Source organism: Zingiber officinale, chromosome 6B (genome assembly GCF_018446385.1).
Source record: "Zingiber officinale cultivar Zhangliang chromosome 6B, Zo_v1.1, whole genome shotgun sequence".
NCBI lineage: Eukaryota > Viridiplantae > Streptophyta > Magnoliopsida > Zingiberales > Zingiberaceae > Zingiber > Zingiber officinale.
In genome coordinates this window covers 74,693,059-74,720,621 of record NC_055996.1, presented here as the reverse complement: position 1 = coordinate 74,720,621, position 27,563 = coordinate 74,693,059, and the positions used below count along the sequence as shown (strand labels likewise).

Genomic DNA, 27,563 nt, shown 5'->3' with positions numbered 1-27,563 from the left:
TATGCGCACATCCTAGGCGTCTCTCCATGTCCGTCCAAGGCATTTGAAAGGATCATGATGATTGAGCGGCATTTTTTAAGTGAAAGAAATTTTATTTCCAAGAGATTGTTGAGATTCGATTGATGCTCTCTTTTGACATTTTATCACATGAGTATCAACTCCATTATATACATGGGGCATCCCCAATTCTCTTAATGAACAATACAAACACACATTAAAAAAAAGTGAAGATTGAAATGATACAAACAATGAAAAATAATTTGGCCACTTGGTATGTTTATTTTGTTTTAGAGATAAATATCTTTGCTTGAACGTAACAGGGACAAGAGTCAACGCACGGAAAATTAGGTTGCAAAGAGTAAGTTTTCTACAAGCAAACGCAGTCAATTAATTGAGATGGGACAAGAGACATTTACTATAATATGAAATATCTTACGAAGCTGGGAGGATTTGGAGTGAATAAAGTCGAAGCATGTTAATATTTCAATCTCTTTTTTTTTTTAAAAAACATTATATATTTCGAAAGGCAACAAACCCCATCATGTAATTTGCGTTTCAAGTTGATGTAGTTCAAGTCTTCAAGACCAGGAGTAGGAACAATCCTTGGCAGGTAGATGGCTAACACAAGCCTAATCGTGAATGAAACCCGTAGACTTCTAATGATCCGTTATAAATTATTTACACTAATTTACTAAGAGGTATATAATTTTTATAAAATCATTTACTTTTATTTTGAAACCACATTTTACTTCCTCCTAGAATTATAATATGCTACGAGAGAATATACATGATTTAATTGAATATGCACAATTACAATTTACAAACAAAAACTTTAAATTAAGAAGGGCAAATGATTTCATTAATTTAAAATACTAGTTTCACTTGTAAATAACTAGCAATTACTTGCAAATTTCCAAATACCCATTCAGCTAAGATATATAGCTATTGACAATTACCATCGTTCACTAGATACTTTTCATGTTGTGCTCAGATGGACCCAAAACAGAATACAAGAAGAATTCAATGTTGGGAAAATTATAGCTTGAGATTTTAGCAGGAGCTGCTCGTCGAATGTTCTCAACAAAGACTGTTATCTGAGCTGGAGAAGACACATTGGGCTCCGTCAACATGATTATTGAGCTTAAGCCAGTTAAAATTGCAAGCACAGTTGACTCAACCCCACCACCAGACAAAAAATTGTTGAAAGAGACCATTCTTAATCTGTTACCAGTTTGTTCCGACCCTTCAAAATTTATCTCCATACTTGTGGAATGTTCTGTCAAACTGGAAACGCATTTCATCTTGCTCAGAAGGCAAGAGCACGAGTATTTGCATGTAAGATTGAAGAGAGCGACTTACAGAGCAAAGATTACCAATGTGGTGATCATGATTTCATCAACTGTACACTTTTTGGATTGCAGGACTTCTTTAGTTTCTCCAAACAAGGAATATCATTGTTGGAAAGATGTACAATGCCATCCTGCTCACTTACTTTCTCGATCAGTAACTTTAACAATGGAATTTTAGACAGCGTTTTGCGAGATCCAACCATGATAAGTTTCTTCTGCAGCGCAGAACATGAGCAGAAGAGTCAAGGACTAAAAATATTCACTAAAAGAACACAATTTGCAAATAGAAAGCCAAGTTCTTCTGACAGTTTTGAGTTCATTGCTTGAGCTAACCTTTGCACGTGTGATAGCAACATTTATCCGATGCCACTCGCCAAGTAAAGAAGAAATGCAGGATCCGGAGTTTTTCAAAGAGCGTACAAATGATAAGAGTATGCAATCCTTGTCCCTTCCCTGCAGCTCATACCATAGTGTTAATTAATGGAACAAACCATACACATTTTGGAAAGAGACATGGAATGAAGTCTTCGTCAAAATGACCTCATTAACCAGTCTAGCAAAGAACATTTTGAATGAAACAAATTGATAGTTCATCATCTCATTGTATTGGAAGTAAAAGAAATTATAAGCTTAAAAAAAACAAAATACTGTAAAAGAATAACTGCTACGTAAGACTACAAGATTTTATGAGAGACATGTCACCGTTGATATAGGATCCAGAAGTAGGAAAAAAGAATGTGCACCCATTTCCTTATTGAAACATTGTGAACTTTTGGGGGAGAAAATTAATGAATGATATAAAACAACTGCCTTACAAACTTGAATCTTGATTCCTGTCATTACCTGATATTTGTCAATTGTCTGGACCTCTATAGAAGCATCAAGAATTTGCCGTATAATATTGACCTGTGAATTGTATGGACTAATGATCCCAATGTCATCTCCAGCAATGCCTCTCTTTATTAGTTCTTTAGTAATCTGGATAAGAAAAAAAGTGAAGGCATGACAGCAAAGTTGAGTGCCAGATACAAACAAGCACCACCTAGATAATCCACTTGGCAATATGGATAAAGGCAGAAGCATGGCTATAAGTTGCTGAATACAAAGCCATGACTAGATCAAAAATCCGTACCTCTGCTACGATGTATGCCTCTGTATAATTTACTACAGTAGTATTTTCTCTTTCCTCGTTAGCAGGAAGCATATCTGAAGAAGCAAATTGGAATAGGATTTTTAATTGAAATTTATGATATTTTCTCAAGAATCAAAAAGTTCTACTAACCTGTACTTGCAAAGATGACTGGCTTGTTTGCATTCAGAATCTGAAAAAGAAAAATCATGTTGCCAGAAGAACGAGTACTAAAGTTAAAACATATTAAGAAGCAAGATGTACTCTACCTCTTGTAACCACAATGTGACAGGTTTACTACAAGATAATTTGAGCTTTGCATCTGCAACTTCAGAGGAACCACACCGTAATCTATTCCCGTATATCAATGCATTTGAAAGTTCCATGATACCAGCGCACATTCGATACTGACATAAAAATGATAGATCAACCTTATATGACCACAAGGTTGCAGGTAAAATAAAGCAACCACGTCCATAGGTAGACAAACACCAAAATAACTGACAGAACCTGGCACTGCAGTGCTGATATTGCCTGAGGATGTGTTTCCGATAGCCTGCAAAATAAGCTAACGGACATTCCATTTTCACGTGCTTCCACGCTCTACATATGAGAGGCTAACTTATTCATCTGAATCATATGAAACACGGTGGCTTATCAAAGATCAGAGTAGGTTATGAACCTGAACAAGTGGTGGAAGCTGGTAATGATCTCCGACTAAAACAAATCTTGAGGCAAGCATCAAAGGTCCCAATGAAATCTGTTGCAAGATAGCTATATGATTTTTTTTTTCCTAAAACCTTCTTTTCCATTAAACAAATGAGTAACAGAAGCTGATACAACACTTGATTCCAATTCACGAACCCCTATCGTCTACCAGTTTATCACCTAAGCATGACAGACCATCTATTTCTGTGATTGCAAATGGGCGCAAGAAAATTAACAAATGGCAGAGAAGAAAATATTTTTCTCAAAGATGCATTTATTACAAATATCAAAAACACATGTCGATCACACTCAGTCCTGCAATAGACCCTTAAGTAATCACTGTGGACAAAGCTATGATGTAACATAACAGGTGACTCATACATAAGCTATCAATCTTCACCAGCATACCATACTGATCTGTTAGCTAGCTAGATCTGGCATAGTCACCAGACTATACTAGTTAGAATTCTGTAGAGAATATGCATTTATGATTATTACTTGGTACTTTACAAGCAAAGAACAGTATATATTCCTACAACAAAAGCAAAAAAGGAGGCATACGGGAAGAGTGGTTTGCCCAGCCTCATCTATTATGCAGATGTCGAACTTCTTATTCGTAAGCAATGGATGATTTATTCCTAAGCAAGTTACTCCAACTACACGAGTGAGTTCCATCTTTTCTTTGATGTCATTCACAGTGCCTATGTTCTCTGCTGCCCAAAAAAAAACACCTCATTGAACAACCTAAAAACAATGATAATGAACAATACTGAAAATTAAGAACGGAAGAAAAATCACCTGGGATGCAATACTCAAGAATGTCAGAATGCACTGCTTCACGTCTTCCGATACGCACAAAATCAATGCCCTAAAAAGGTGTGATTTGTCAATCTGGTGATTGTTTGAATTGCAGGCCACTGATCAATTTTATTGACTAGTAGGTGTTTGTTACGTTAAATTTCATAGCCATACAAAACCCTTGTGTCCAGCAAGATAGCATACAAAGAGCTACGATAATGCCTTCGACACACACCACCAACAGTTAATAAATGCTTCTTTTTCTTTCCTTTGAACCCTTAAACAATCTACTGGTCTTAGATTTCTCAGCCTTAGATCACCAAAGGCAACCAAAAAAAAAACAAAGTATGGAACTCTGAATACATCATACAAGCTAGAAAAGATTTGGTAGTCTAAAATTTAAATACCTAATTGAAGGTGTATATACTAACAAATGCAGTTTACTAGTATATGTAGTAGAATAATATCAGGGTCAAGTCAAAACACCAAAATATAAAATTGTTTCTACTGGAAATAGCTTTTAGTGAAATACAGAAACATAAACTGGAATATGGCACACCAAAGAATTACATCAAACTCATTTAAGTGACTGAACATTATAAATAAATGCAACTCTTTACAGTCATTATTCAAGTTCCATGTAGCAGTATATTAGCAAAAAAAAATATACAGCACATAATCCTGCTAATTTACCTTATTTTTTAATTTGATAAGCAAGGTATCAATGGCTAAATTTGTGTATGAAGTGAGTAATATGGAAGATCCTCTCATCAGTAGCGCTTTCACAGCATGCACCATCGTGGATGTCTTTCCAGTGCCAGGCATCCCTAAAATAAGGGCATAATCCTTTGCAGCTAGAATCTGAAATGTGTAATGAAAAAATCAAAAAAACACGAACTTCAGGCAAACATCAACAAATTCTAGCATTCTACGTTTAACAAAAAAAGCACTAAATTCATGTAATTAAATGATATAAGGGCTGATTTATAAATCTATATCCTTTAGCCGATATTCAAATTCTCTCTGGACGTTCACCAGCTAAGTCTCATTCAAAAAACAAATGAAAGAAACATACAAAAAGAAATACTGCAAGGGGTACCTTTTGAATGGCTCTCCTTTGATCATCATTCAAATTTTTTTGTGAGCGTATATATGACAGTGCTGGATCTTGACTCAATGTTCCTTCACTATCAAACCTAGGTACCTGCAGAATTGGAAAAAATATTAGAAGAGTCTACAACATGAAAAGGGAGACGTGGAATGAGAAAAATAATCACCTCAAGATCCACAATCATCTTCCTCAAACGTCCAAATTGCAAACTTTGAGTAAACAACAGTGCAAGGTTGTATCTGAAGATGGATAAAAAATCATGTATCCTTGGGTTTAAATAAAATTCCTTAAATGAAAAGAACATTGACATGAAAAGTACCTCATGGTTGTAAAAGAGGAAGCAAATTCATCCTTATTGATTCTCCAAACTTCTTGACCAAGACGACCTAGATCTAGTGAATGTTCACATATTGGGAGTCGTAATCGCCGAGAAAAAAAAACCTGACATAAAGCAAGATAAAGTAAGGATAAATATGATGCTATAAATGAAACCAATATGCCAATAGATAGAAACTTTACAATTTCTAACCATCTTATAACGTTACTTATCCAATCATTATGCTTGATACATAGACACTTTATTTCTTAATACAAAATACGAGCAAGGTTCATAATAAAATTTTCCAAGATACTCGAAGGAAAGAATTTCTTACAGATATATGTGATTTACCAATATCATCTATTACTCCAGTTGCAACAGCAAGATGTCCAGACTCTGTGCTAAGCACCTACAATCAAGAACAAAGACAAGTAAAGGAATCAAAAGGTTTGGACAATCCAAAGTAACAAATACAGCATCCTGAGTAAAGTATACTAAGATAATCAAATATATCATTTCTATTGAAGGCCTGGGCATAGTCATATCCAATTCAAAATAACTAGCTACTAAGGTGGGTGCCTCTACTCACTTATAACGGCACAAACACAAACTAACTGTTTGAAACCATCAAGCTCCAAACTGCGTAATATATCAGATTGCACTTAACTGTAGTGTTTTCAGCATACAACCCCAAGTTGGGGTCGGGATCTTCATAGAAAACCAAAAACCATAATTTCAAGACATCCAAAATCTGTGAAAAAAGGAAAATTTCTAGGCCATTCAGGTGTCTGAGTTCTTTCTAGCCCTAAATAGAACAGCCATTAATAAATACATTACATAAATGTCGAAAGTGCCTAGTTAAAGAACAATGGTGAAGAGTGATCATTGCCATCTTCAAATATAGATACACATTATGCAGAAACTTTGGTTTCGCATTGACATCTATGAATAAGCATTTCCCATATGAAAGTGATGTTGCTAGTCTTGTCCAGCTCCATCTAAGATATATATGTACTCCAATTGTTCATTTGAAAATGTTGTTAACAAATAGGCAGCATGAAAATACTCGCTATCAATTCCTTATTAACATGTAGTAGAAACAACTTGTAGCAGTAGTCATCCTCACAACAAAAAGAGAAAATCTAGAAAGGCTATTTAGGGCTAAAGTGAAATAGCAGAATAAAATGTGGGAACCTTACCACATGATCACCACGTTTAAGTGTGGAACCATGATCACTCATTCTGAGTTTAGAAAAATCATATTGGTCCTGAGCTTTCTGTTCATTCAGCACAAAACAATACTTGAATCTGTCATTTCTAGAAGAATTACTGCCTGAAAATTCGTTCTTAAAATCAACAAGGATGTAAGAACTGCTTCTGGTACTGTTCTCATCCCATGGAGTATGTGAAGAGAACCTTTCTTTCTTATTGACCTGAGATTTTAAGTATTTCTCCAGCTTAGCTCATCAGGAGCATATGCAAAAAATAGTTGTCAGGGATAAAAGTAGGTTAAACCTTAGATGCCTGAGCTTCCAAGTCAACCAAACGAACCCAATGCTTAAGAAAATTAGAATGAGAAACAGTTAAGTGGCCCGCAAGGTCATCAAAGAAATCACCAAGTCCACTGCTATTAGAATCACCTCCATAAGCCTATTTCCATTAAAAAAAAACAATATCATGTCATCGTTAGATGGCAATAATAGGTCTGAATAATAAAGAGTTGAAAAGACAGAAGTCTTTCATGTACCTTATGAAAGATTGTGCAGATATTAAGATGGCGACAAACTTTGCACAATGCTAGATTCTACAGAAACATTCACTAAAATATTAGTGGAGATCCTCTAATCCAGTTAATCAGACAAGTTTCATTTAGTAATACCTGTAGCATTGAAGGTAGGTGCCGTGTTCTTGAAGCCTTTAGGACATCAGTTGCTAGTTCATTGCGGCGCATAATTAGCCCAACTAAGTCGGATCGTTGAACTTTGACACCCTATAAGAAAATTTGTAAGCAAGACAATACCTAGACCTCCATAATTTGTTATGAAATAGCACTTTACCCTTGTCTGATCTGTCTGGAGGTAATATAGAAGGCCAATATTGATATCCCTTTTCAAATATCTGAAATAGTATTCCAATTAAAACACCAATTTTGCCTACAACAGAGTGTACAATATCACCAAAGGAAATGTCAGGAAAAAAGAAATAGCAAGAATATTACATGTTAGAATTACCTTTCAGACATCAAAAGAGTGTACAATATCACCTGGGCAGAATGCTCCATTGCAGCCTGCACAGTTAGGGCATTAAGAGACCTCAAGCCTTAAGAAATTTCTTTGAAACCTACGCAGTAAATGTCACATAGTAGTGTAATAGTGTTACAGAAACATTTCTAAACCAATAGCCTCAACAACCTCATGAATCTATATAACCTGGATGGTAGTGCACTTGATTGATGTGATTATCAGCAAACAAACAACCAACAATACCATAAATGGGAATATTTTCAATGCTAAAAAGTCAAACGAAAAATAGACTTAATTCTCTTTGTTAGAAAACATATGAACAAATTGTAACTAACATATATTTTGTTTTCAGGACAACCAAAATTCTATGTAAATTGGGTATTAAATCCATATAAGTTTTAAATATCTTATCTATTATTCAACAAAAGGGAATATTATATAAATATCATTACTACATTAAATGAGTGATCACAATTGAGAAGAGTTTTTGAGGTCTTGTACAATTGTTGTGTCCCTCTTAAGCTAGAAGAAAATTTTACTGTGCTATCACTGCTATACTTTAAGTGTCATTGTATTGGGTTATTAGAAAGCATGTATAAGAATTACTTTAGTGGAGATGACAATACTAAAAAGAATATATGGAATTATTATAAAGGATAAAATGATTGACGATAGATTGAGATGGTATTGGCATATTCAAAAGAGGCCACACAATATGACAATTAAAGAGTTAGATTAAATAGAATGGAAGATACAAGAGGTTGAGAAAAAAGATAGAATATTATTCAACAAATAAAAGATTTAATGCATTTGAATATTAGTGGTGATATATACTTGCATAGAGCTCAAAGGACAATTTGAGGAGCCAACCCCAACAAAGATGCAGCAAACACAATTTGCTATAAGACAAAAATTCTTGATTCTGTTTCCTTCTGTTGTTTCTGATAATTCATAAAGGTATATAGCAGAATAAGAAAAGGCATGTCATAAATGCAATAGTAACAATTTTAGTGGTTGCTTCCATGCGCACAACCATTATATGTGTAAAATGTGCAATATTGGAAGATGAAGCTAGAATGTGTACATTATCAGCAAAGAAATTATATAAATTACAAGTAAAACATTCACTAGTAATGTGAACAGCAAAGTTGATTAAGAGATGATTTACAGAAACAAATCAAATTGTTACTCATAATTTATCTGCACCAAAAAAAAATAAAGCATATTTGGCATAACAAACATGTGATCTAATAAATTATGATACATCTTATGATCTTACCTGACCATTGTTTCTTTTACCAGTCTTGAATTCCAAAGGCATTATTGTTTCATATGACTCATCATTGCTAGAAGTAACTTTTACACAGACTGAAGCATCAATTACTCCTTTCATGCCATATGTTGGGGCTTGTGCCATCTCTTCAATATCCATAACCTGAAGGTCAAAATCCACACAATATTACCAAATCACAGATGTGTATGATAGTAGCAAAAATCAAACTTGATCTAGCTGATATAGGTCATAGATATGTGAATCAGAAAGCATCCAACTAGCTTGTTTTATTTTCAGAAAAAAACAGAAGGGTGTACCTTATTTTCATTATCATCAAAAGGACACCACACCCTAATCCTTCATTCCAAAAATATCCCTTTTTGGCATACTAATTCAGAACTTTTGTGGCAATTTTAGTCAAAATAATTTTAACATTAGTCAAAACCGCTTCAGAGTTAGCAAAATCAACTCCAATCCTACTGTAGCGATTTGTGGCACAACCTGCTATAATATGTAGTAATTTTAGCCAAACCTACTATTTTTAAAAAATTTGACCAATATTAGAATAATTTTGACCAAAAGTGCTCCATGTTGTAACAAGTTTGACTAAAACTGATATAATGCAAATCAGTTTTGGTCAAACCTGTTAAAAACCACAACAACAGTGTTGGATAAATTTGGTTAAAAAAGGTAAACTAGGAAGAAAAATTTAAGATAAAGCGCCTTTTGTCTTTCTTTGACATATGGTACCCTTTAGACTATAACAAAATAAGGGGCACTCTTTTGATTTTTGTCTTTTTATTTTTGACTATACATCTGCAACTTTAGAATTATGAGCTTCAAAGAAATATTCCATGTGCATCATAGAAGACTTCATCACGCGTTTAAGTTTATAGATATTCAAAATAACTATAAATTTAAAGACTAGCACAATAATTACTGAAAGATGTCAAAATCTCAACTAGAGACAGGCAAATGATATTAATGCATAAGGCTTGGATGGCAGATTGATGCAGGAGAAATACCATTAAAGAATCTTTCAACTTTTGAATGGACATCAGTATTCAGATCACAACAATGACTATAAAGCACAATTTCAAACCTAACTAACTATTGCATGCCATTTTTTTACATTGATACACATAGTCTTTCTACTGAACTTGATGCATGGATTTCTCAATTAAAAAGAGTTACGGGCATATCAGAAGATTGAGATCTCAATTCCTGCTACAGTTTCAAGAGATATCTTACAACTAGAATCCTTTTTTTTCCCAATTCACTCCCCCCACCTCCACCACTGTGAACTCCAGTTAGATTTACGCATGATACACTTTTGATTTATTAGGAGAACCCAAGTATTTTTCATGGATCCATGAAACAATTCTCAAAAAGTTTTTTACCTTTTGGAAGATACAAGAGGGAAACAATCAACCTATTGATATTGGAAGACCAAAAAGATTCTTCCAATGTCTCATTTCCAGGTCCAATGGAATTCATAGGTATAGGAAGAAGCCCCATCAAATATAATTAAATGTGAATTTTAGAATGAACATTGTATTTATAAGAAAAAGGTAAGACCTAGACCAACAATAAAGATTCAATAGCTGAGCACCAAAAAGGTAACAAGCAAAGACAACAACCCACATATAAAAATCTAAAGACCAAAGGCACAAGGGGGCATGGAACATTCTTGGTCTAAGACTCAAATGGAATTACATGGACATGTTTCCTATGCATATATGAAGTTATTTTATTCTACTTTTTAGGACATGTTACTACCTTATATGCATAAAAGTTGATGTATGTCTAGCCAATATCAATATGAAACAATAACCATGATAAAAAAATTTAAAAATTCATTTAATAATGTTAACTATAAAATCTTTCAAAAAGTTAGAATAGGTTAACAAAAACTAATTGTTATGTGTTTTAGCTACTTAGCGAACATTGACTCAGATCATGTGGACATGGGCCCATTAAGACATTGTGTCTTGGCAGGGACTGGGAGCCCCCCACTCCTATACTCTTTGTCAAAATATGTCACAAAGGATGGAAAACTCTTTTGCTTTATAAGAGCATCCACAATGGGAGCTCCATTGTGGACATGGCATAGGGGAGGGAGCTCCCTCATTTTTAGGAAGAAACGGCTCCTAGTCTTCCTTCTTTTTTTTTTCTTTTTTTTTTCTTTTTTTTTAATTAAAATAAAATTTTTAATTTAAACTAAAAAATCGATAAATTTTTTATTTAGGTCTTTTATTTCAAATAATGTAATTTATTTTTTAATTATTAATATTATTTAGTGATAATTTATGAATTTAAATTTTATTTATATATAAAGTAAAATATAATGAAAAAGTGTAGGACCGATGAAAGAGTTATTTAGAGGTTTTTTTGTATGCTGGAGAGATATGTAGGGGTTTTTACTTTTGATGTGGCACTGATATGGCGTCGAGAGAACTCTTGGAGAGCTCCCACGACAATGGGTGCCCTAAGGGCTTGAGGCTTCCAGTCCCCACTCCTTGTCAATTCCACTGAAGCACCATCACCAGGGTTCTAGCGGAGAGTTGGAATCCTATATCGTTGCTGCTAGCAATGCCAATCTATCAGGTAATTCTATAGGCATTGATTTCAGGTCACGTGGATGATGAATCCCTCCTGATTGGAGATGCTTTAGCCCTACATTAACAAGAACAGGAAACCTCAAAGGCTTAGGCCCTCATAGAGCTCAGGGATTTCCACAATTTCAGACGTCTTTTACAAAAGCAAAACAACCACATGTATGATAGGTTCTTCAAGGTATTGTCCACATTAGGGGCAAGACCTTCATGTTTCATCCTTTTCCAAAGGCATGTCAATTAGCAAGATTCCTCTGAACTGAAAGCCAGGCCTTATGATTTTACAACTTCTGAATAGGTATTTTGAATGGTGATCACTTTGAGATTCATAATAACTAGAAGCAAATCTTGACCAATGGGAAACTTGTTGGAATTTCTATCACCTAACAAGATTGGTCCAATAGGTTGGTTGGGTTCGATTAAACTGTTCATTGACAAGTCAACAACTCAAATTGATAGAGCATCAGTATAGCAATGCAGATTATATCCTATTTAGATTATTGACACACCCCAAGACTATTGAGTCACCCTTTCAAATGGTAGATGTATCCCTTCAGATAGCATTGTCACTAATCTAATCATTTCAATTGTAGAATCACACCTTTAGGGCCAACTTATCCCATCGGACAAGAGAATTTAAGGTCAAGGTTAGGAATGAAAATTGTTTAGTTTGTTTAAAGACCATATTGTCCTACCCAAGTGCCTATCATTCATTAGCAATGCTCTTTTAAAATAAAAAAGAACTAAAGAGGCACAACAATTTGAGAGTTGAGTGAATTAAGCAAGAGGACAAGGGAATTAATTTATAGATGTAAAGGATTTCTTTCAAAGGTCGAAAAGACATCCTCAAAGGTGAAAAGCTTAATTTGCAAAAGGTGTATCCTCTTTTGCATAGTTATTTAATTAAATTAAATTATTCTTATCAGTCTATAATTGGTTGTTCGTGTGAATTATGTTGGCTGTTCTATACAACATTTGAGTTCCATTGGCAAGAGAAGTTCCCTATTTGAGAAGTGTGTAGTGCAAATATCTAGACGACGCATGCATACAGTGGATCAACTGCTCATAACTCCTATTAGTTGTTTTGATCCATTGCCAAGCTGTTCCTCCATTGGCTGTAGTTAGTGATTCTTGTTCGGGTCATTGCATGCAACCCATGTGAGTCAAGGAATGAATTACACAAAAATGCATGAGAACCATCACTTTAACTAAAATCTAGTGCATGCTCTCTGTGTTAGGATGTATACTAAAAGCCTAGCTTTTGGTATAAACATTTATCTAGAAATAAGAATCACATTGGTCAAATGTCTACATTTATGATAAATATAATTGTTCAATTAATTTATATTGTAGATAACATGGTGTGTGGTGTAACACACAGAAGATCATGTTATCGGTTCCTTATAAATTATAAACAGTAGCTCACGACCAAGATGGAAATGAACAAACCATTGGAAGGTCGTAGTGTAATTAGGTATTAGTTTATCTTAACTATATAATTACACTAGTATACTTAGAGTGTATTGAGTAGGACTATTTGAGGTCGTTTCTTTTATACTGACTTTATAAAGGAACAAAGACCTCAGTTATTATGGAAGTGTGTGCTCTTAATCCTAATATAATAACAAGCACATATATTTGATATTTATTTCTTTAATTTATCAATGGGTGAGATTTAGTTCGATAAATCAATAAGTCCGATAAGTTGGGAAATGATATCACTTATAGTGTGTGTTGTTGATTATAGAAGGAAACTGTGTCCTAGTGATCTAGGTTGAGAATGTCCCCAAGAGGAGCTCATAAGGATTGTCATGTTAAACCTTGCAGGTGGACTTAGTCCGACATGACGATGAAGTTGAGTGGTACTACTCTTGAAGCTAGATATTAATTAAGTGAGTTGTCAATAACTTACTTAATTAGTGGGCATTCGTAATCTTAAACACAGGGAGACTAACACACTCATGATAAGAAGGAGCCCATAATGTAATTTGGGATTGGTGCGGTAGAGCGGTAATAACTCTCTAGTGAAATGAGTTATTATCGATGAACTTGAGTTGTGTGTTCGGGGCGAACACGGGATGCTTAATTTTATTGGGAGACCAAAATCAATTCCTCCTCTCAGTCCCTATCGTAGCCTCTTAATTATAGAGTACTATACCCACCTATACCCACCTTCTTACCCATCCCATAGGGGTCGACCAAGTTAGCTTGGAGACCAAGCTAGGGCCAGCCAAAGTTTGGTTCATGGGTGCTTCAAGGTGGCGGGCCCTAGCTTGGGTTCAAGCTTGGTGTGGCCGGCCATCCTCTCCTCCTCTCTTCTCTTTGATGGCCGAACCTCATCCTTCTTGTGGAGATTCATATGGTGGCCGGATCAAGTTTAGAGAAGAAGGAGAGAAAGAAATTTTTGTTTCTAGCATCCCTTGGAGCATGGTGGTGGTGGCCGAACCTCTTCATCCTAGGAGAAGTTTTGATGGCCGAAACTTGTAAGGAAGAAGAAGGTGCTTGGTGGTTCTCATCTCGGAAGATCGTTGCCCACACAACGTCTGAGGTTAGAAGAAGAATACGGTAGAAGATCAAGAGGTCTTTCTAAAAGATATAACTAGTATTTTTCTTTTCCGCATCATACTAGTTATTTTTGGAAATAATATTACAAATACAAGAGGCATGCGATTCTAGTATTTCGAATTTATTTTCGATGTTGTGTTCTTTTGTTTTGTTTTTTTTTCCTTGTGATTTGATTGTTCTTTTCGGTTGACCTAAAGTTATTTAAAGAAATTAAATATTAGTTTTCCTTAAAAGGCTTTGTCTAGTCGGTGGTGGTTGCTCCCATATCCAAGAAGGTCATGTGCCTCGCCACGTCAGTACTGGAAGCAAATTTTGGAAATTAATATTTAATAAAATTAATAACCTAGGTGATTTGGATCGAAAGTGTTAAGTTCCGCAGAAGATCCAAGTCTAAACCTAAAAGAACAAATAAATTAAACTTTGGATCAAACGTGTTAAGTTTCGCAGGCGATCCAAGTTTAATTTAAAAGAACACATGGTAGCTAGGAAAAAGGTTTAGACCTTTGTACAAAATTTTTGTACAGTGGAACCATTAGGTTTTCCGACAGCAACCAACACTCTGTAGTTTTCATGCTTGCCGAATTTCTAAAAAACTATATGCATGGTATGATTTCAAGTAGACATAATATATTAATTAATTTTCATCCTTCCTCCCAAAATCCAATCTCAACTTCATAACCCAAATAATCTCGTACATTAATTTTTCACTCATTCAAGAAAATAATATACGATAGTCTACTAGCAAAATAACCATCCATATTTCCTATTTGATTATTTAGTTATGGAAACCAATTTCCAACAAGTCTAAAGTCCCCTCATAAAGCAACATCAAAATGATTCATTGCTTCTGGAGACCCATAACCAATTTTTCAGCCCAATTAATAAGAAAAAATACACATGAATTTTTTTTTAAGAATATCATATTAAAAAGACAATTGGTGAAGGCCCAAACACAAGTAGATGGATTACCTCACTTATGCAAATACCCTTCACACCATCCAGTTGTCCAAAATCAATAGGCACACTATTTCCTTCCTGCAAATATCAAAAAACATCAGTCATTATTCACAATTAAATAAAGAAAATATTAGTATTATAAATATCAAAATATATTACAAAGATTAAACAGTTACAATGTAAAGAATGGCTTGGAAAAAAAATGTCCAGCTTAGTGAATATACAAAATGTTTATACCATCAAAAAACACCATCACCAGCTGTTATTATAAAAAACATGTGCCCAAAAAGAATCAAGATAATCATCTGATTTACTGTCAGGTCATAAGTTGCTTAATCCATGCCCAATGACAAATCCTTATTTGAAGTTTTGCACAAAAATGAAATCTTGATATCCACCAAAAAATCTGAGTTAATATGAGTTAATCTGATTCTTCATATTTTGTTTATCCACAAAATATGAAGAATCAGCAATCAGAAAATGCAAAAAATAAGAAAATCTGACTAGCTTCAAGAGCAAGAATTTTGAGAGGATACAGCAGTCCTAGAGGCAATTGTCATTGATTCATTTTACAGAGAAACAAAAGAGTCTTTCCAGAAAATAATCAAGCTAAAAGAATGTGGATTCAATAAAAAAAAAAGGTTGCAAAGTACCTCTTTCTCTTTAAAACATGTTAGCCAGTTTAATATTCTTGGAATTGCATCTATAAGCTTGGAGAAAAAATCTTTCTCATTGGCTGCAAGTAAAAGCATTGTTTATGTCCCTTTGATTAGAACATTCACAGTAGCATCAATTAATCATGTAATATTCTATTCAAGCAATTCACCATACCTCCACATGCATATATATCCTCAATGTTTCTCTGAATGATAATTCCTGCATACTCCTCCAAGAACTGTCTAGAAGGCAAATCCTTGAGAAGTCCAGCCTATAGATATAGCAAAATTATTGATGACTCTAGCCTATAGAAGACTGATTATCAGAGCTAAGAGAAAGTTGCATGGTTAATAAGGTTAGTATTCTTGAATCAAGAACCTGAAAGAGTTGATGAAGCAAGGTACCAAGTAATGCAACAGAAGAATGCTCAGTAGTCTTCAACCTCTCATCTAGCACAGCTCGTCTAGGACAAGTAAAACTGGAGGCAACCTAAAAATTAATGTAAGCATATCAACTTTAACATAGCAAAAAATATATTAAAAGTTTGAAGATCAAAGTTTAGTATCCTTGCTTAATAATGGCAAAGGATATACCAAACTATTAAAGAAAATCAAAGCATTACCCGAGTTCCAGATAGGAGTATGTCTGGATGAACAATGATAAGATTTTTAACACGATCAACAGTGCATCTCCCTGCATCATCAAACTCTCCAACCACATTTAAAGTATCACCAGGTCCAATGACACTATAGAACCTAGAAGATAAGGAATTCCATTGACAGCGAGTTTAGACAGATAGAATATTCATTGAGCATGAAAGGAAAAAAAAAATTTATAGTGTTAGAATAAGTAAAAGGGTATTTGAGTCTTTTGGTTCTATTTCGTTTCCTATATAAAGGCCTAACTCATGGGGGTTTAACCAATATGAGATTCTAGGTTTTACTTTAAACATGGTATCAGAGCCAAGTTAAAACCCTAATTTCTTTTCTCTATCCACGCCGTCTCTTTCTGCCGAGCCTTCCTCTCCAGCGACGCGCGCGCGTGTTCTTCTCCAGCGACGCGCGAGTTCTTCTCCAGCATCGAGCTTCTCCAATCGCGTGGACGCCCGACGCCTGCTGGTTCGTGGACGCTGAGCTCCGCCTCGTGGACGCCCGACGCCGGCCTGCTGTTTCGTGGACACCAGACACCCGACGCCCGACGCCCGACGCCCTTCTGTTCGCGTTTCCTCTGCTCGGGCGGCTAGGGCACAGAGGCATCCTGGTACGCCCTTCTGTTCGCGTTTCCTCTGCTCGGGCGGCTAGGGCACAGAGGCATCCTGGTGCTCCCTACCAATCGCGTTTTTCCTCTTCTCGGGCGGCTAGGGCACAGAGACGCTCCCCTTTCTTCTTCTTCTTTCCAGCCGGCGGCACCTCTTCTTCTCTCCAGCGGCGACGTTCCCTGTTCAAGCTCAACTCTTCGCCGGCAGGGGAAGAATTGGTGGCGTTCCAATTCCTTCCCATCCATCAGCAAGCTTCGAAGAGTTCCTGCTGGAGTAGGGCATCTCCGAAGAAGCTTCCGCATCACACGTTACCCTGCTGCGAGTTTTCCAGTGGCACACCCGGTGGGACACGAACCCACAGTCGCCTGATTTGAAGTCAGATTAAGGATTCATCCGATTGGGCAGAAGAAGCAAGCACAGTCCGGTCCACAGTTCTATTCATGGCTACATCTGGCGCTCCAAAACCAGATACCTCAATCTTTACCAACCATATTACTGCACCCCTTTCTTCCGAGCAGTTGGATGGTAAAAATTATATCTCCTGGGCATCTCACATTGAACTTTGGCTTGTTGGACAAGGATATGAGACACATCTCACTCAAACTGAAGAAGATATTCGAGACGCCGATCGTCCTCTGTGGAAGAAGGTTGACGCTCAGTTGTGTTGTATTATCCGAGCCACCATCCATTCATCTCTTAGGAATGTCTTCCGTACTCACAAAACCTGCAAAGCTGTTTGGATGCAAGCTCAACAACTCTTTACAAACACCTCTCGACGACTCTATCAAGTTTGTGAAGATCTCATGACTATCCTCAGCACCAATCAGATTAAGGATTCAATGTCAAATTATCTGGGTTCAGTTTCTAGCCTTCTTTGTGATTTCAATGAACTGCTCCCACCTGCGGCCGATCCTGTTGAAGAGCTTGAAAATCGGAAGAAATTTTTTATGTCTTTGGCTTTATATGGTCTGCCCACAGATTATTCTCATGTCCGCGACCAGATCCTGGGCAACCCCACAGAAGCTACCATGGAAAATACCTGGGCGACTCTTCTCCGTGTCCCGGCCAAAGTCTTGACGATGCCTTCTTCTGTTCCTATTGACTCGTCAGCTTTGGTCTCTCGACACAAAGGACCTCCACCTCGCAAGGGTGGCAAAGGACGCCCTTGGTGTGATCATTGCCACCGACCGGGACACACGATTGATAAATGCTGGAGTCTACATGGTCGTCCTCCTCGTGCTGCTCAGATTGTTCAGAGTTCTGCTCCTTCAGCTTCCACTTCACAGTTAACACCTGATTCGACTTCAACACCTTCATATACTGACTTTCTGAAATGGTTTGAGGATCGACAGGCTTCAGGCTCCACTGCTACCATTGCAGACGCTGGTACTTCTTTTGCTGGCATATCTCGTTCTTCGAGTCCTTGGGTTCTTGATTCTGGGGCCACCGATCATATCACTGGTAATAAATCCCTTTTTTCCTCTCTCACTACTTCTGGTAATTTACCAATGGTCACCATGGCCAATGGTTCCCAAACTCAATCCCAGGGTATTGGTATTGTTCATCCTTCCTCATCTCTTTCAGTTCATAATGTTCTTTATGTTCCCGGCGCTCCTTTTAATTTATTGTCAATAAGTCAACTTACTCGATCTCTTGATTGTGTCATTTCTTTTACTAACACGTCCGTTTCCCTACAGGACCGGAGTACGGGGAGGATGATTGGCTTCGGATGTGAATCTCATGGCCTATATCGACTTCACCAACCCTCTTTTGTTGGTTCGGCGGCGGCATCTCCACTTCTTATTCATGCTCAGTTGGGACATCCAGGTCTTAATAAGTTGAAACAGTTACATCCTAGTCTTTCTCACTTAGAGTCTTTATCTTGTGCGTCGTGTCAATTAGGTAAGCATGTTCGTAATTCTTTTTCTCCTCGTATTGAGAGTCGGGCTATGTCTCCCTTTTCTTTAGTTCATTCTGATGTTTGGGGTCCGAGTCGTGTTTCTTCTACAATGGGGTCAAGATATTTTGTTACTTTTATAGACGATTTTTCCCGTTGTACATGGTTATATCTTATGAAGGATCGTTCAGAGTTGTTTTCTATTTTTGAATCCTTTTTCCTTGAAATAAAAACTCAATTTGGTATTTCCCTTCGAACTTTGCAAAGTGATAATGCACGCGAGTATTTGTCTACTCAGTTTCGTAGCTTCTTGACATCTCATGGTGTGCTGCATCGCACTTCTTGCCCTCATACCCCTCAACAGAATGGGGTTGCAGAACGCAAGAATCGTCATCTCCTTGAAACCACTCGGACTATTCTTCTTCATTCTCATGTCCCTCATCAGTTTTGGGGTGATGCCGTACTTACTGCGTGTTATCTCATCAATCGCATGCCTTCATCCACCCTCCAGGGTAAAATACCTCATCAGGTACTTTATCCACATCAGTCCCTTCATCCTCTACCACCTCGAATCTTTGGTTCTATTTGTTTTGTTCATGCTCTTGGTCCCGGCATTGACAAACTATCTCCTCGGTCTCATAAGTGTGTCTTCCTTGGGTACCCGCGGTCTCAGAAAGGGTACAGGTGTTATTCCCCTACTCTTCGTCGGTACTTCATCTCTGCTGACGTCACATTCTTTGAGTCGATTCCTTTTTTTGGTCCTTCCGCTTCACAGACCGAGGTTTCTCCCTCTCCACCTGCACCAATGACTATCTTTTATCCTCCGGAGGCACCTCTATCACCTCCTGCCTCGTCCCCTCCTTTGCAGGTTTATCAGCGCCGTCCTCGTTTTGCTTTGCCGCCGACCAACACTGACATTGCTGTGGGCACATCTGTAGAGCCTAGTCCTTCGTCGTTTACTCCGGTCTCGTCTCCTGACTCTGATGTTCCTATTGCACTTCGAAAGGGTATGCATTCCACTCGTAATCCTTCTCCTCACTATGTTTCTTTGAGCTATCATCATCTTTCTCCATCCTATTATTATTGTCTGTCTTCCTTGTCGTCTGTTTCTCTTCCAAAGACTGCAGGTGATGTCTTTGCCCATCCAGGATGGAAACAGGCTATGCTTGATGAAATGAGTACCTTACAGAGCAGAGCAGTGGGACTTAGGACCTCGTTCCTCTACCTCCTCGGAAGTCGGTGGTTGGTTGTCGATGGGTGTTTACGGTGAAGGTTGGTGTAGACGACACGGTTGATCGGCTTAAGGCTCGTCTTGTCGCTAAAGGCTATACTCAGGTATTTGGATTGGATTATGGAGACACCTTTTCTCCTGTTGCCAAGATGTCTTTTGTGCGTCTTTTCCTGTCTATTGCTGCAATTCGCCATTGACCCCTTCATCAATTGGACATGAAAAATGTATTCTTACATGGTGACCTGCTCGAGGAAGTCTACATGGAGCAACCTCTGTGTTTTGTTGCTCAGGGGGAGTCTTCTGGTCTTGTATGTCGCTTGCGGAAATCTTTATATGGTCTCAAGTAGTCACCCAGAGCATGGTTCAGTAGATTTAGTACCGTAATTCAACAGTTTGGCATGACTCGAAGCGAGGCTGATCATTCTGTCTTTTATCGCCACTCATCTACTAGTTGCATCTATGTAGTGGTTTATGTTGATGATATTGTCATCACAGGTAATGATCATCTTGGGATTTCACAAGTAAAACATCTTTTCAAACATTTCCAGACAAAGGATCTTGGCAAACTTAAATATTTCTTGGGATAGAAGTGACACAGTCTAAAGATGGGATCATTATATCCCAAAGGAAGTATGCAATGGATATTCTGGAAGAAACAGGAATGTTAAACTCAAAGACAGTCGACAATCCCATGGATCCTAATGTCAAGCTCCTACCAAATCAGGGGGAGCCTCTTTCAGATCCTGAACGGTACAGGCGATTGGTAGGGAAACTAAGCTACCTTACTGTTACTCGTCCGGATATCTCATTTGCAGTGAGTGTAGTAAGTCAGTTTCTTAGCTCTCCATGCAAAGAACATTGGGATGCAGTGACTCGCATTGTTCGATATATCAGGGGAGCACCAGGAAAGGGTCTTTTATATGAAGACAAAGGACATACTGAAGTCGTAGGATATTCTGATGCAGATTGGGCAGGATCTCCCTCTGATAGAAGGTCCACTTCTGGATTTTGTATATTTGTCGGAGGTAATCTTATTTCTTGGAAAAGCAAGAAACAAAATGTTGTGGCAAGATCCAGTGCAGAGGCAGAATATCGAGCTATGGCTATTGCTAGTCAAGAGCTTATATGGTTAAAACAGTTGCTTCAGGAACTAAGGTTTGGAGAGGTTACACAAATGTCACTCATATGTGACAACCAAGCTGCTATGCATATTGCCTCAAATCCAGTCTTCCATGAGAGAACAAAGTATATTGAAGTTGACTGTCACTTTGTCAGAAAGAAAGTCATATCCGGAGAAATATCTACTAGTTTTGTTAACTCAAATGATCAGCTAGCAGATATATTTACTAAATCACTTAGAGGTCCCCGGATTGACTACATATGTAACAAGCTTGGTATATATGATCTATATTCTCAAGCTTGAGGGGGAGTGTTAGAATAAGTAAAAGGGTATTTGAGTCTTTTGGTTCTATTTCGTTTCCTATATAAAGGCCTAACTCATGGGGGTTTAACCAATATGAGATTCTAGGTTTTACTTTAAACATATAGTAATAGAAATCCTATTCCGTGAGTGCAAGTACAGTTTAAGTCGAGGCATTTAAAGTAAAATCAACCATTTAGAAAATCTTAGCTTTCTCAAGAACAACAAATTTGCCTCATAAAAATGAATACAAACAGGATGAACAGTTGAAACAGAATAGGAAATTATCTTACCTCTAGCTACTGTAAATAAAGGAAATTGAGAGGTGCATATATAAAAAAACAAGATTACTATATTTTAATGATTATTTTGTATCAGTGCCCAATTGTAATGAAACAAGACAATCTGACAAGTTTGGTCATATCAATATACTTTTCTTAGAAGACAATGTAGAAGAGCTAAGCTCAACTTAATGTCATTTAAGCATAGAAACAATATATTACAGGAAAAGCAACAACAAAAAAAAATTGTCTTAAGTTATTTGCAATATAATGTATGTTGAGATAGCTATTCAAAAATTCCATCGAACAAAACATTAGTTGAATAAAAAAAGGGGTCAAAGCAACATTTTCTTATATTGCTTCCAATTCTTCAAAAGTTTTAGAAAAAAAAACTAAAAAGAGAGACTTTGCTTGTGAAATATTGATGCCAACCAGATACATGTGTGCTTAAGAAGACTAAACTAACCACTCATCACATAGATGCAAAATCCTCTCCTGGCCACTTTGTTCATTCAGCAACCGAATAATCTAGAAATAAGAAACAACACCTTCCATTTCATGTTTGGGCCAAAATTTGTATGAAAATTAAAAAAGGACAACATGTGTTTTTCCAAATTAAGATGTACCTTTACAGGACTTTGGCAGCACCAGGGATCACTGCTCTTATGTTTTTCTGATACCTACAATTGAAGGCCAAGAGAGTGGCAATTAAAGTGTACAAACCTTGAAAAAAGAAATGCCAATGAAAGGAAAAAAAGAATTGTACCTCGAGCACCAGAAAAGTATCATAATGTGTATATGATGGATCTGTTTTAGACATGGCTCCAATGCTTCTGCCAGAAACACTGGGTTCAGGCTGATTTTTTGCATTTGTAGCATGACGATGCTCACATTCCTTCTGATTACCTGGAACTGGTTCATCGGTGATTGCATCTTCAACTTGATCTAGAAGCTCCAGTAATGTCTATAAATAAATAAATAAAAGCCATGCCATCTGTTTCAATCAATCTGCACAACTGAAATGGGCAACAACAAAAACTCAAACCTTCTGGTACTTCTGGGAACCCAACTGCTCCATTTCTCCACTACTACCAATGAACTGATAGCCATTGATGGATAGCATAGAAGAAAATGTCACTAAATAAGAAATTTCCTGAGACTTTGACTAGAAAAAACTGTCTAAAGATGAGGATGATGACCTCTTTGGACTCATACGGCATAGATGGGGGAGTTCTAAAAGGTCTCTTGAAGTCCACTGCAGAAGAATCGACATTGCTCTGCTGGCTGGGGAATGCCCCTGTTTCTTTAAATATATTTTCTGACAATTCCAAGGGTTTATCACTAGTAACAGTGGATTCAGAACAAATCCACTTCTCGAATTTGCTATTAGAACGAGGATCCTAACCCAAAATGGAACATGTGAAGTCCAAAGCCAAAAAAGGAACATTCCACATATCCAATGGAAGTAAACTATCTACAGTGTACCTGATTCGAAGAGCAAGGACGAAGGGTGGATAATTGCGGCCTCGATGTGTCGCAGAAGCCTTTCATTTTCCCAGACAACCGTCTCGAGGAGATTGAGTGAAGTCGTTCATTGACCGGAGAGATCTTCCAAGTAACTTCGTCTACCCCATCATCTTGACTTTGCTTTATCAACTAACAAGACAAACAGACTAGCAGATCAGGAAAGAGAAAAATTTAGACTTTTTCGATGGATGCATCAAGAATCTAACCATTCCAGGGGAGAACTTAAATCGCTTTTTAGCGGACGACTTTACCACCGATGGAGAGATATGCGACGACTCTTCGCCACCATCGGCAGGGGCAATATCTGGCGAATGCGGCAGCTGGTCATTAGCAGATGGATGGTTAGGATTCCTAACAGGGTGAGGCTTTGAGGGTCCCGCTGCTGCGACCGAGGGAGCGGCAGCCTGGGACTGGGAGTGCCGCTCGAAGAAGTGCTGGATCCCGTACTTGGAAGGCTGCGATGGCTGGTTGCCCTGGTTCGGCTTTCTGCTGGCGGCGGCAGCAGCTCTCTTTCTAGGCGGCATGGAAAGGAAGAGGTGGACAACGACGAAGAGGAGGAGAGCTAGGGTTTCGAGGCGGAGAACGCGGCGGCGATTGAGCGCGCGACAAAGCCAGGTGAGAAGGCGGGAGTGGAATGGAACATTTTTCCCGTTTAAAAAACATAAAAATGTGAGGAATTGGAACTGAACCGGCCGGAGTAACGACAGAAATCAAACCGGTCGGATAAATTTTGACTAAACCACTTAGGCTAATTAATCGACTCGAACTAAATAAATTTATTTATCGAAATTAATTAACTCACTAACCAATTGTTTTATTTTAATTGGACCAACTAGGTCAATTGACATGGCCCCATCTGGATGCTTGCTCGACCGGTCTAAATTTAGCCCAACTAGACCGGCCTCTCTTCCCAAACGGCGCGCTTCATTTCGATCTGACGCGCTAAATTCAAAATCCATGAAAAAAAACGCGCTCCGCTCGCGGCGGGAAACAGATCGAAGCATTCAAAAGAAACAGAAACCCCTGGAGAAGCGCCTCCTCAAGAACTACAATCCCTCATTGTCATCGCTTCGTCGCCATGGCGCAATCGCCTGATCTCTCTCGGCAGCATTCCCAGGTAGAAATTGTACTCCCTTTGCTTCTTTCCTATTAAATCTTTCTCCGATTTTCTCACGATCCTTCTTCCGCCTAGGGCTTGAAAGATCGCTTTTTGCCATTCTCCTTGCCCTCCCGTGAGTCCTACTTTCCTTTTGATTCGATACTTTTGTTGGACAGAGTAGTCTCACGTTTGCGATTTTTGATGTGCTTCAGAACCTCCGGATATCACCAATTGGTTCTCGAGCTATGTGTACGAGTCACCGGAGTCTTTGGGTCTTCCTGATCCGATTGGTAGTTTCATGCTGCACCAAGAAGATGAGAGCGAAACCCAAGAACCGCCAGAATGTGAGGTACCGCTTCTTGTATTCCTATTGATTGTTTCTTGTGATAAGGCGAGGAATTTATTGTTATTTTATTGTTTCTGGAACAATAGAAGAACACTTTCATGGATCTTCCACCATACGACACCAAGAATCCACTTGTCCAAGTTGCAAGTGATGATTTTTACAGCAAATATCGAGTGAATCATGTTGATAAGGACGGTTTCGTGCCTGTAAAGAAGGTGAATATATCTAGAAACTATGATCAAATTTCTTCAAGGAAATTAACTGCATACAATGAAGAGGGGCAGGATGGTCTCTCGCAAATGCAAACAGCTGAAGACTATTCAAGCAGGAGGAAGAACAATGGAAGCACTAAAAAAGAGCAATTTGCAAGAACTCCCTATGCACAACCAAAGAAAAAAGTGAGCTTGCGGAAGCTTCTTGGTGAGGATTTCGTTGCTAGCCATTCAAACTTGATATTATCAGATTCAAAAGGATGCGAGGGTGTCGATGGAAGTTCCATGAAGAAGATTGATATGTTGCCGGTCAGTAACATCGATAAGGAAAAAATTGCTGACCAGCAGGTGGTTCAGTTATGGGGTGATGTCAATGCTCAAGATCTGAAAGAACCAAACAGTAGAAAAGAAGATCCTGTACATGAATCGGAATCAGTCTTGCCAATGAATTATGGTTCCACTGCTTTTAGGACTGCAACTAATCAAGAGGTGCATGAGCCGTCATCACCCACATTGCAGGGCAAGAATGGAGCTTTGATGGAGGAAGACGGATGCTGGATTCAAGAAAGTGAGACTATGCATTGCAATTCTAACAACAATGTTGAAAGCTGTAGAGGAGACGATCTTATGCTTGAATCAGAGTCAAGTTTGCAGGTGAATTATGGATTTGCAGCTTCTATGACTGCAACAGATAATCAAGAGATACATGAACTGACATTGCTCGCATTGCAGGGCAAGAATGAAGCTTTGGTGGGGGAGAACAAAAGTTGTGTTCGAGAAAGTGATACCATGTATTGCAATGCTGATAAGGGTGAAAATGGTAGCCGACAGATGGAACCAACATGTTTCGATATAAATGTTCAAGTGCCAAAAGAAACAAATGGCTTCATCTCGATAAAGTGCAGAGGCAAAAGAGAAGGTTCTGTTCACGGACTGAAATCAAGTTCCCCATCTGAGGCTGCTACAACTTGGAAAGGGAACAATGAAACATTGGCACAGGAGGACCAAACTCATGGTGGAAGCAGAAATGCTTTGGCAGATATATCTAATGAAGAAGAAATCCCTGATGAATGGCAATGTCCCCGGAAGGCAAAAGCTGATATAGGTCCTCCGATGAAGCAACTCCGGCTAGATCGCTGGTTTCGACTGCTTAACAGCCGTTCCAGGATCATATAGATGTCCATAACACCCATTTTAAAACCTTTCAAAGTCTATAGCTTTTATGGTTTTGTTGGTTTGCCCTGTTAGAGCATCCACAATCGTTGGTTTGCCCTGTTATATTCGTGCCATGTTAAAAAATTTAATAGGTTTCACATGTTAAAAGTATTTTATTAGCCGTTGTCTCTTTTTTTTTACCAAATATTAAAAACATATTTTAATATAAAATAAAAAATTAACCATGGAACTGTTTTTCAATTAAATCGAAAAAAACTCCATTTCATAGTGGAAGGGAGCTTTTTTGACATTACCTACTCACGGTTGGTGCTTTGATAGCCTTAGTTCTTATTTGCCAATGTGTCAATTTCTAAGTGTAAGAGAAATATTTTTTATTCAAGTAAAAGTTATTTTCCCATCATTATTTTATATATATATAAAACAATAGGCTACAGTTTCACTGATTCATTTACTTCTTGACCTTGCATCATTATTTTTGTTGCCTTTGTCTTCGAGACTATGATACCGTGATAGAATATTTAAATTATTATTTAGATATTCATAATTCATTTTTAATTATATTATATTTATAGAAATTTTTTTACTAAATAAGATGTGCAATCAAAGGATACTGAACTTTTAACTATCTATTGATCGTGCTTTCTAATTTACCCTAATAATCGATGGAACCGATCATCCTAGACTAGTTATTGAAGTTAACTAAATTTTTTTTTTTTTAAATTATAAGGACATTTAATTTTCTATCTTTCTTTCCGTAATAAAAAAAATCTCCCTCTAACATTTTTTATAAATCCTGCATTATCAAATATTTTTTATATACTATTAATTTGAGATGATTGAGTAAGATTTTTCTACCCTCTTAAATTATAAACCTCAACTTTGCCTACGTAATTAGATTTTTTTTCCTTCAAATTTTCATTTCATAAATTTCTTTAAAAACTCCCATAGGAGATGCCCTAAGAAAATTCTTCATGCAGGTCCAATTCAATGCAGGAAACCACTGAGATCGCAGAACCAGTAGGATCAGAAAACCACAAACATCAACCAGAAATCAATAATACCAACTTTTTGGATGTAAATCTCGTAATGGATATTAGGGTTTAATTTGCCGTTGCATCATTGATCTGTTACTTCCAAGACTTTGTTGACCCAGAAAACTCTTCGTGCAGGTTCAGGTTCCTGTGCCTTTTCCCTCCCCTGGAACCCTGGTCAGTAGCCTGGAACAACAGCAGCCACTGTCAGGTTCAATGCAAGGGGAGAATGGCATGCTAATAAATAGCTCTTAGTCCCCCACTCTATTCACCACCATTTCTGTTATTCCCAATGAATGGTCCTGGCACTGATGTGCTGCACAAAGTGGAGAACATCTCTATATCCCTGTGATCGATCTCG

General features: G+C 37.6%; 2 protein-coding genes across 4 annotated transcripts; one reads left to right on the top strand and one right to left on the bottom strand.

Moving 5' to 3' along the window:
• Nucleotides 1–831: 831 nt before the first annotated feature.
• LOC121991121 (DNA replication ATP-dependent helicase/nuclease JHS1) lies at nucleotides 832–23,943 on the bottom strand. Its single transcript, XM_042545145.1, has 35 exons — nucleotides 23,545–23,943; nucleotides 23,297–23,467; nucleotides 23,011–23,211; nucleotides 22,857–22,910; nucleotides 22,578–22,775; nucleotides 22,438–22,491; nucleotides 22,278–22,339; nucleotides 16,347–16,479; nucleotides 16,103–16,213; nucleotides 15,899–15,995; nucleotides 15,721–15,803; nucleotides 15,080–15,145; nucleotides 8,937–9,092; nucleotides 7,646–7,701; nucleotides 7,472–7,532; nucleotides 7,294–7,404; nucleotides 7,162–7,218; nucleotides 6,930–7,064; nucleotides 6,614–6,847; nucleotides 5,749–5,823; nucleotides 5,415–5,536; nucleotides 5,262–5,334; nucleotides 5,084–5,188; nucleotides 4,678–4,845; nucleotides 3,985–4,054; nucleotides 3,748–3,899; nucleotides 3,161–3,238; nucleotides 2,989–3,081; nucleotides 2,748–2,885; nucleotides 2,632–2,671; nucleotides 2,482–2,555; nucleotides 2,193–2,327; nucleotides 1,683–1,802; nucleotides 1,360–1,564; nucleotides 832–1,284 (listed from the first exon to the last, which is right to left on the bottom strand). Exons 1-34 carry the CDS (start codon nucleotides 23,860–23,862, stop codon nucleotides 1,385–1,387), a joined length of 3,981 nt encoding a protein of 1,326 aa, XP_042401079.1. The 5' UTR covers nucleotides 23,863–23,943; the 3' UTR covers nucleotides 832–1,284; nucleotides 1,360–1,384.
• A 393-nt stretch (nucleotides 23,944–24,336) lies between these two features.
• LOC121990293 lies at nucleotides 24,337–26,302 on the top strand. Of its 3 annotated transcripts, XM_042544455.1 has the most exons (5): nucleotides 24,337–24,455; nucleotides 24,531–24,570; nucleotides 24,650–24,786; nucleotides 24,870–25,649; nucleotides 25,728–26,301. In XM_042544455.1, the coding sequence occupies exons 1-5, from the start codon at nucleotides 24,417–24,419 to the stop codon at nucleotides 26,169–26,171; spliced, it is 1,440 nt and encodes a 479-aa protein (XP_042400389.1). In that variant the 5' UTR covers nucleotides 24,337–24,416; the 3' UTR covers nucleotides 26,172–26,301. The 3 variants fall into 3 exon arrangements, with proteins under 3 accessions (XP_042400389.1, XP_042400388.1, XP_042400390.1); XM_042544454.1 differs by having other exon boundaries at nucleotides 24,870–26,301; XM_042544456.1 differs by lacking the exons at nucleotides 24,337–24,455; nucleotides 24,531–24,570 and having other exon boundaries at nucleotides 24,677–24,781; nucleotides 24,870–26,302.
• Nucleotides 26,303–27,563: the final 1,261 nt, after the last annotated feature.

Coding starts and splice junctions, on each gene's coding strand:
- LOC121991121 (XM_042545145.1), bottom strand. CDS start 23,862: ATGCCGCCTAGAAAGAGAGCTGCTGCCGCCGCCAGCAGAAAGCCGAAC. Junction 15,996..16,102: donor TGCTTCATCAACTCTTTCAG/GTTCTTGATTCA, acceptor CTATATCTATAG/GCTGGACTTCTCAAGGATTT. Junction 7,702..8,936: donor GTAAAAGAAACAATGGTCAG/GTAAGATCATAA, acceptor CTAACTGTGCAG/GCTGCAATGGAGCATTCTGC.
- LOC121990293 (XM_042544454.1), top strand. CDS start 24,417: ATGGCGCAATCGCCTGATCTCTCTCGGCAGCATTCCCAG. Junction 24,456..24,530: donor TCTCTCGGCAGCATTCCCAG/GTAGAAATTGTA, acceptor TCTTCCGCCTAG/GGCTTGAAAGATCGCTTTTT. Junction 24,787..24,869: donor AAGAACCGCCAGAATGTGAG/GTACCGCTTCTT, acceptor CTGGAACAATAG/AAGAACACTTTCATGGATCT.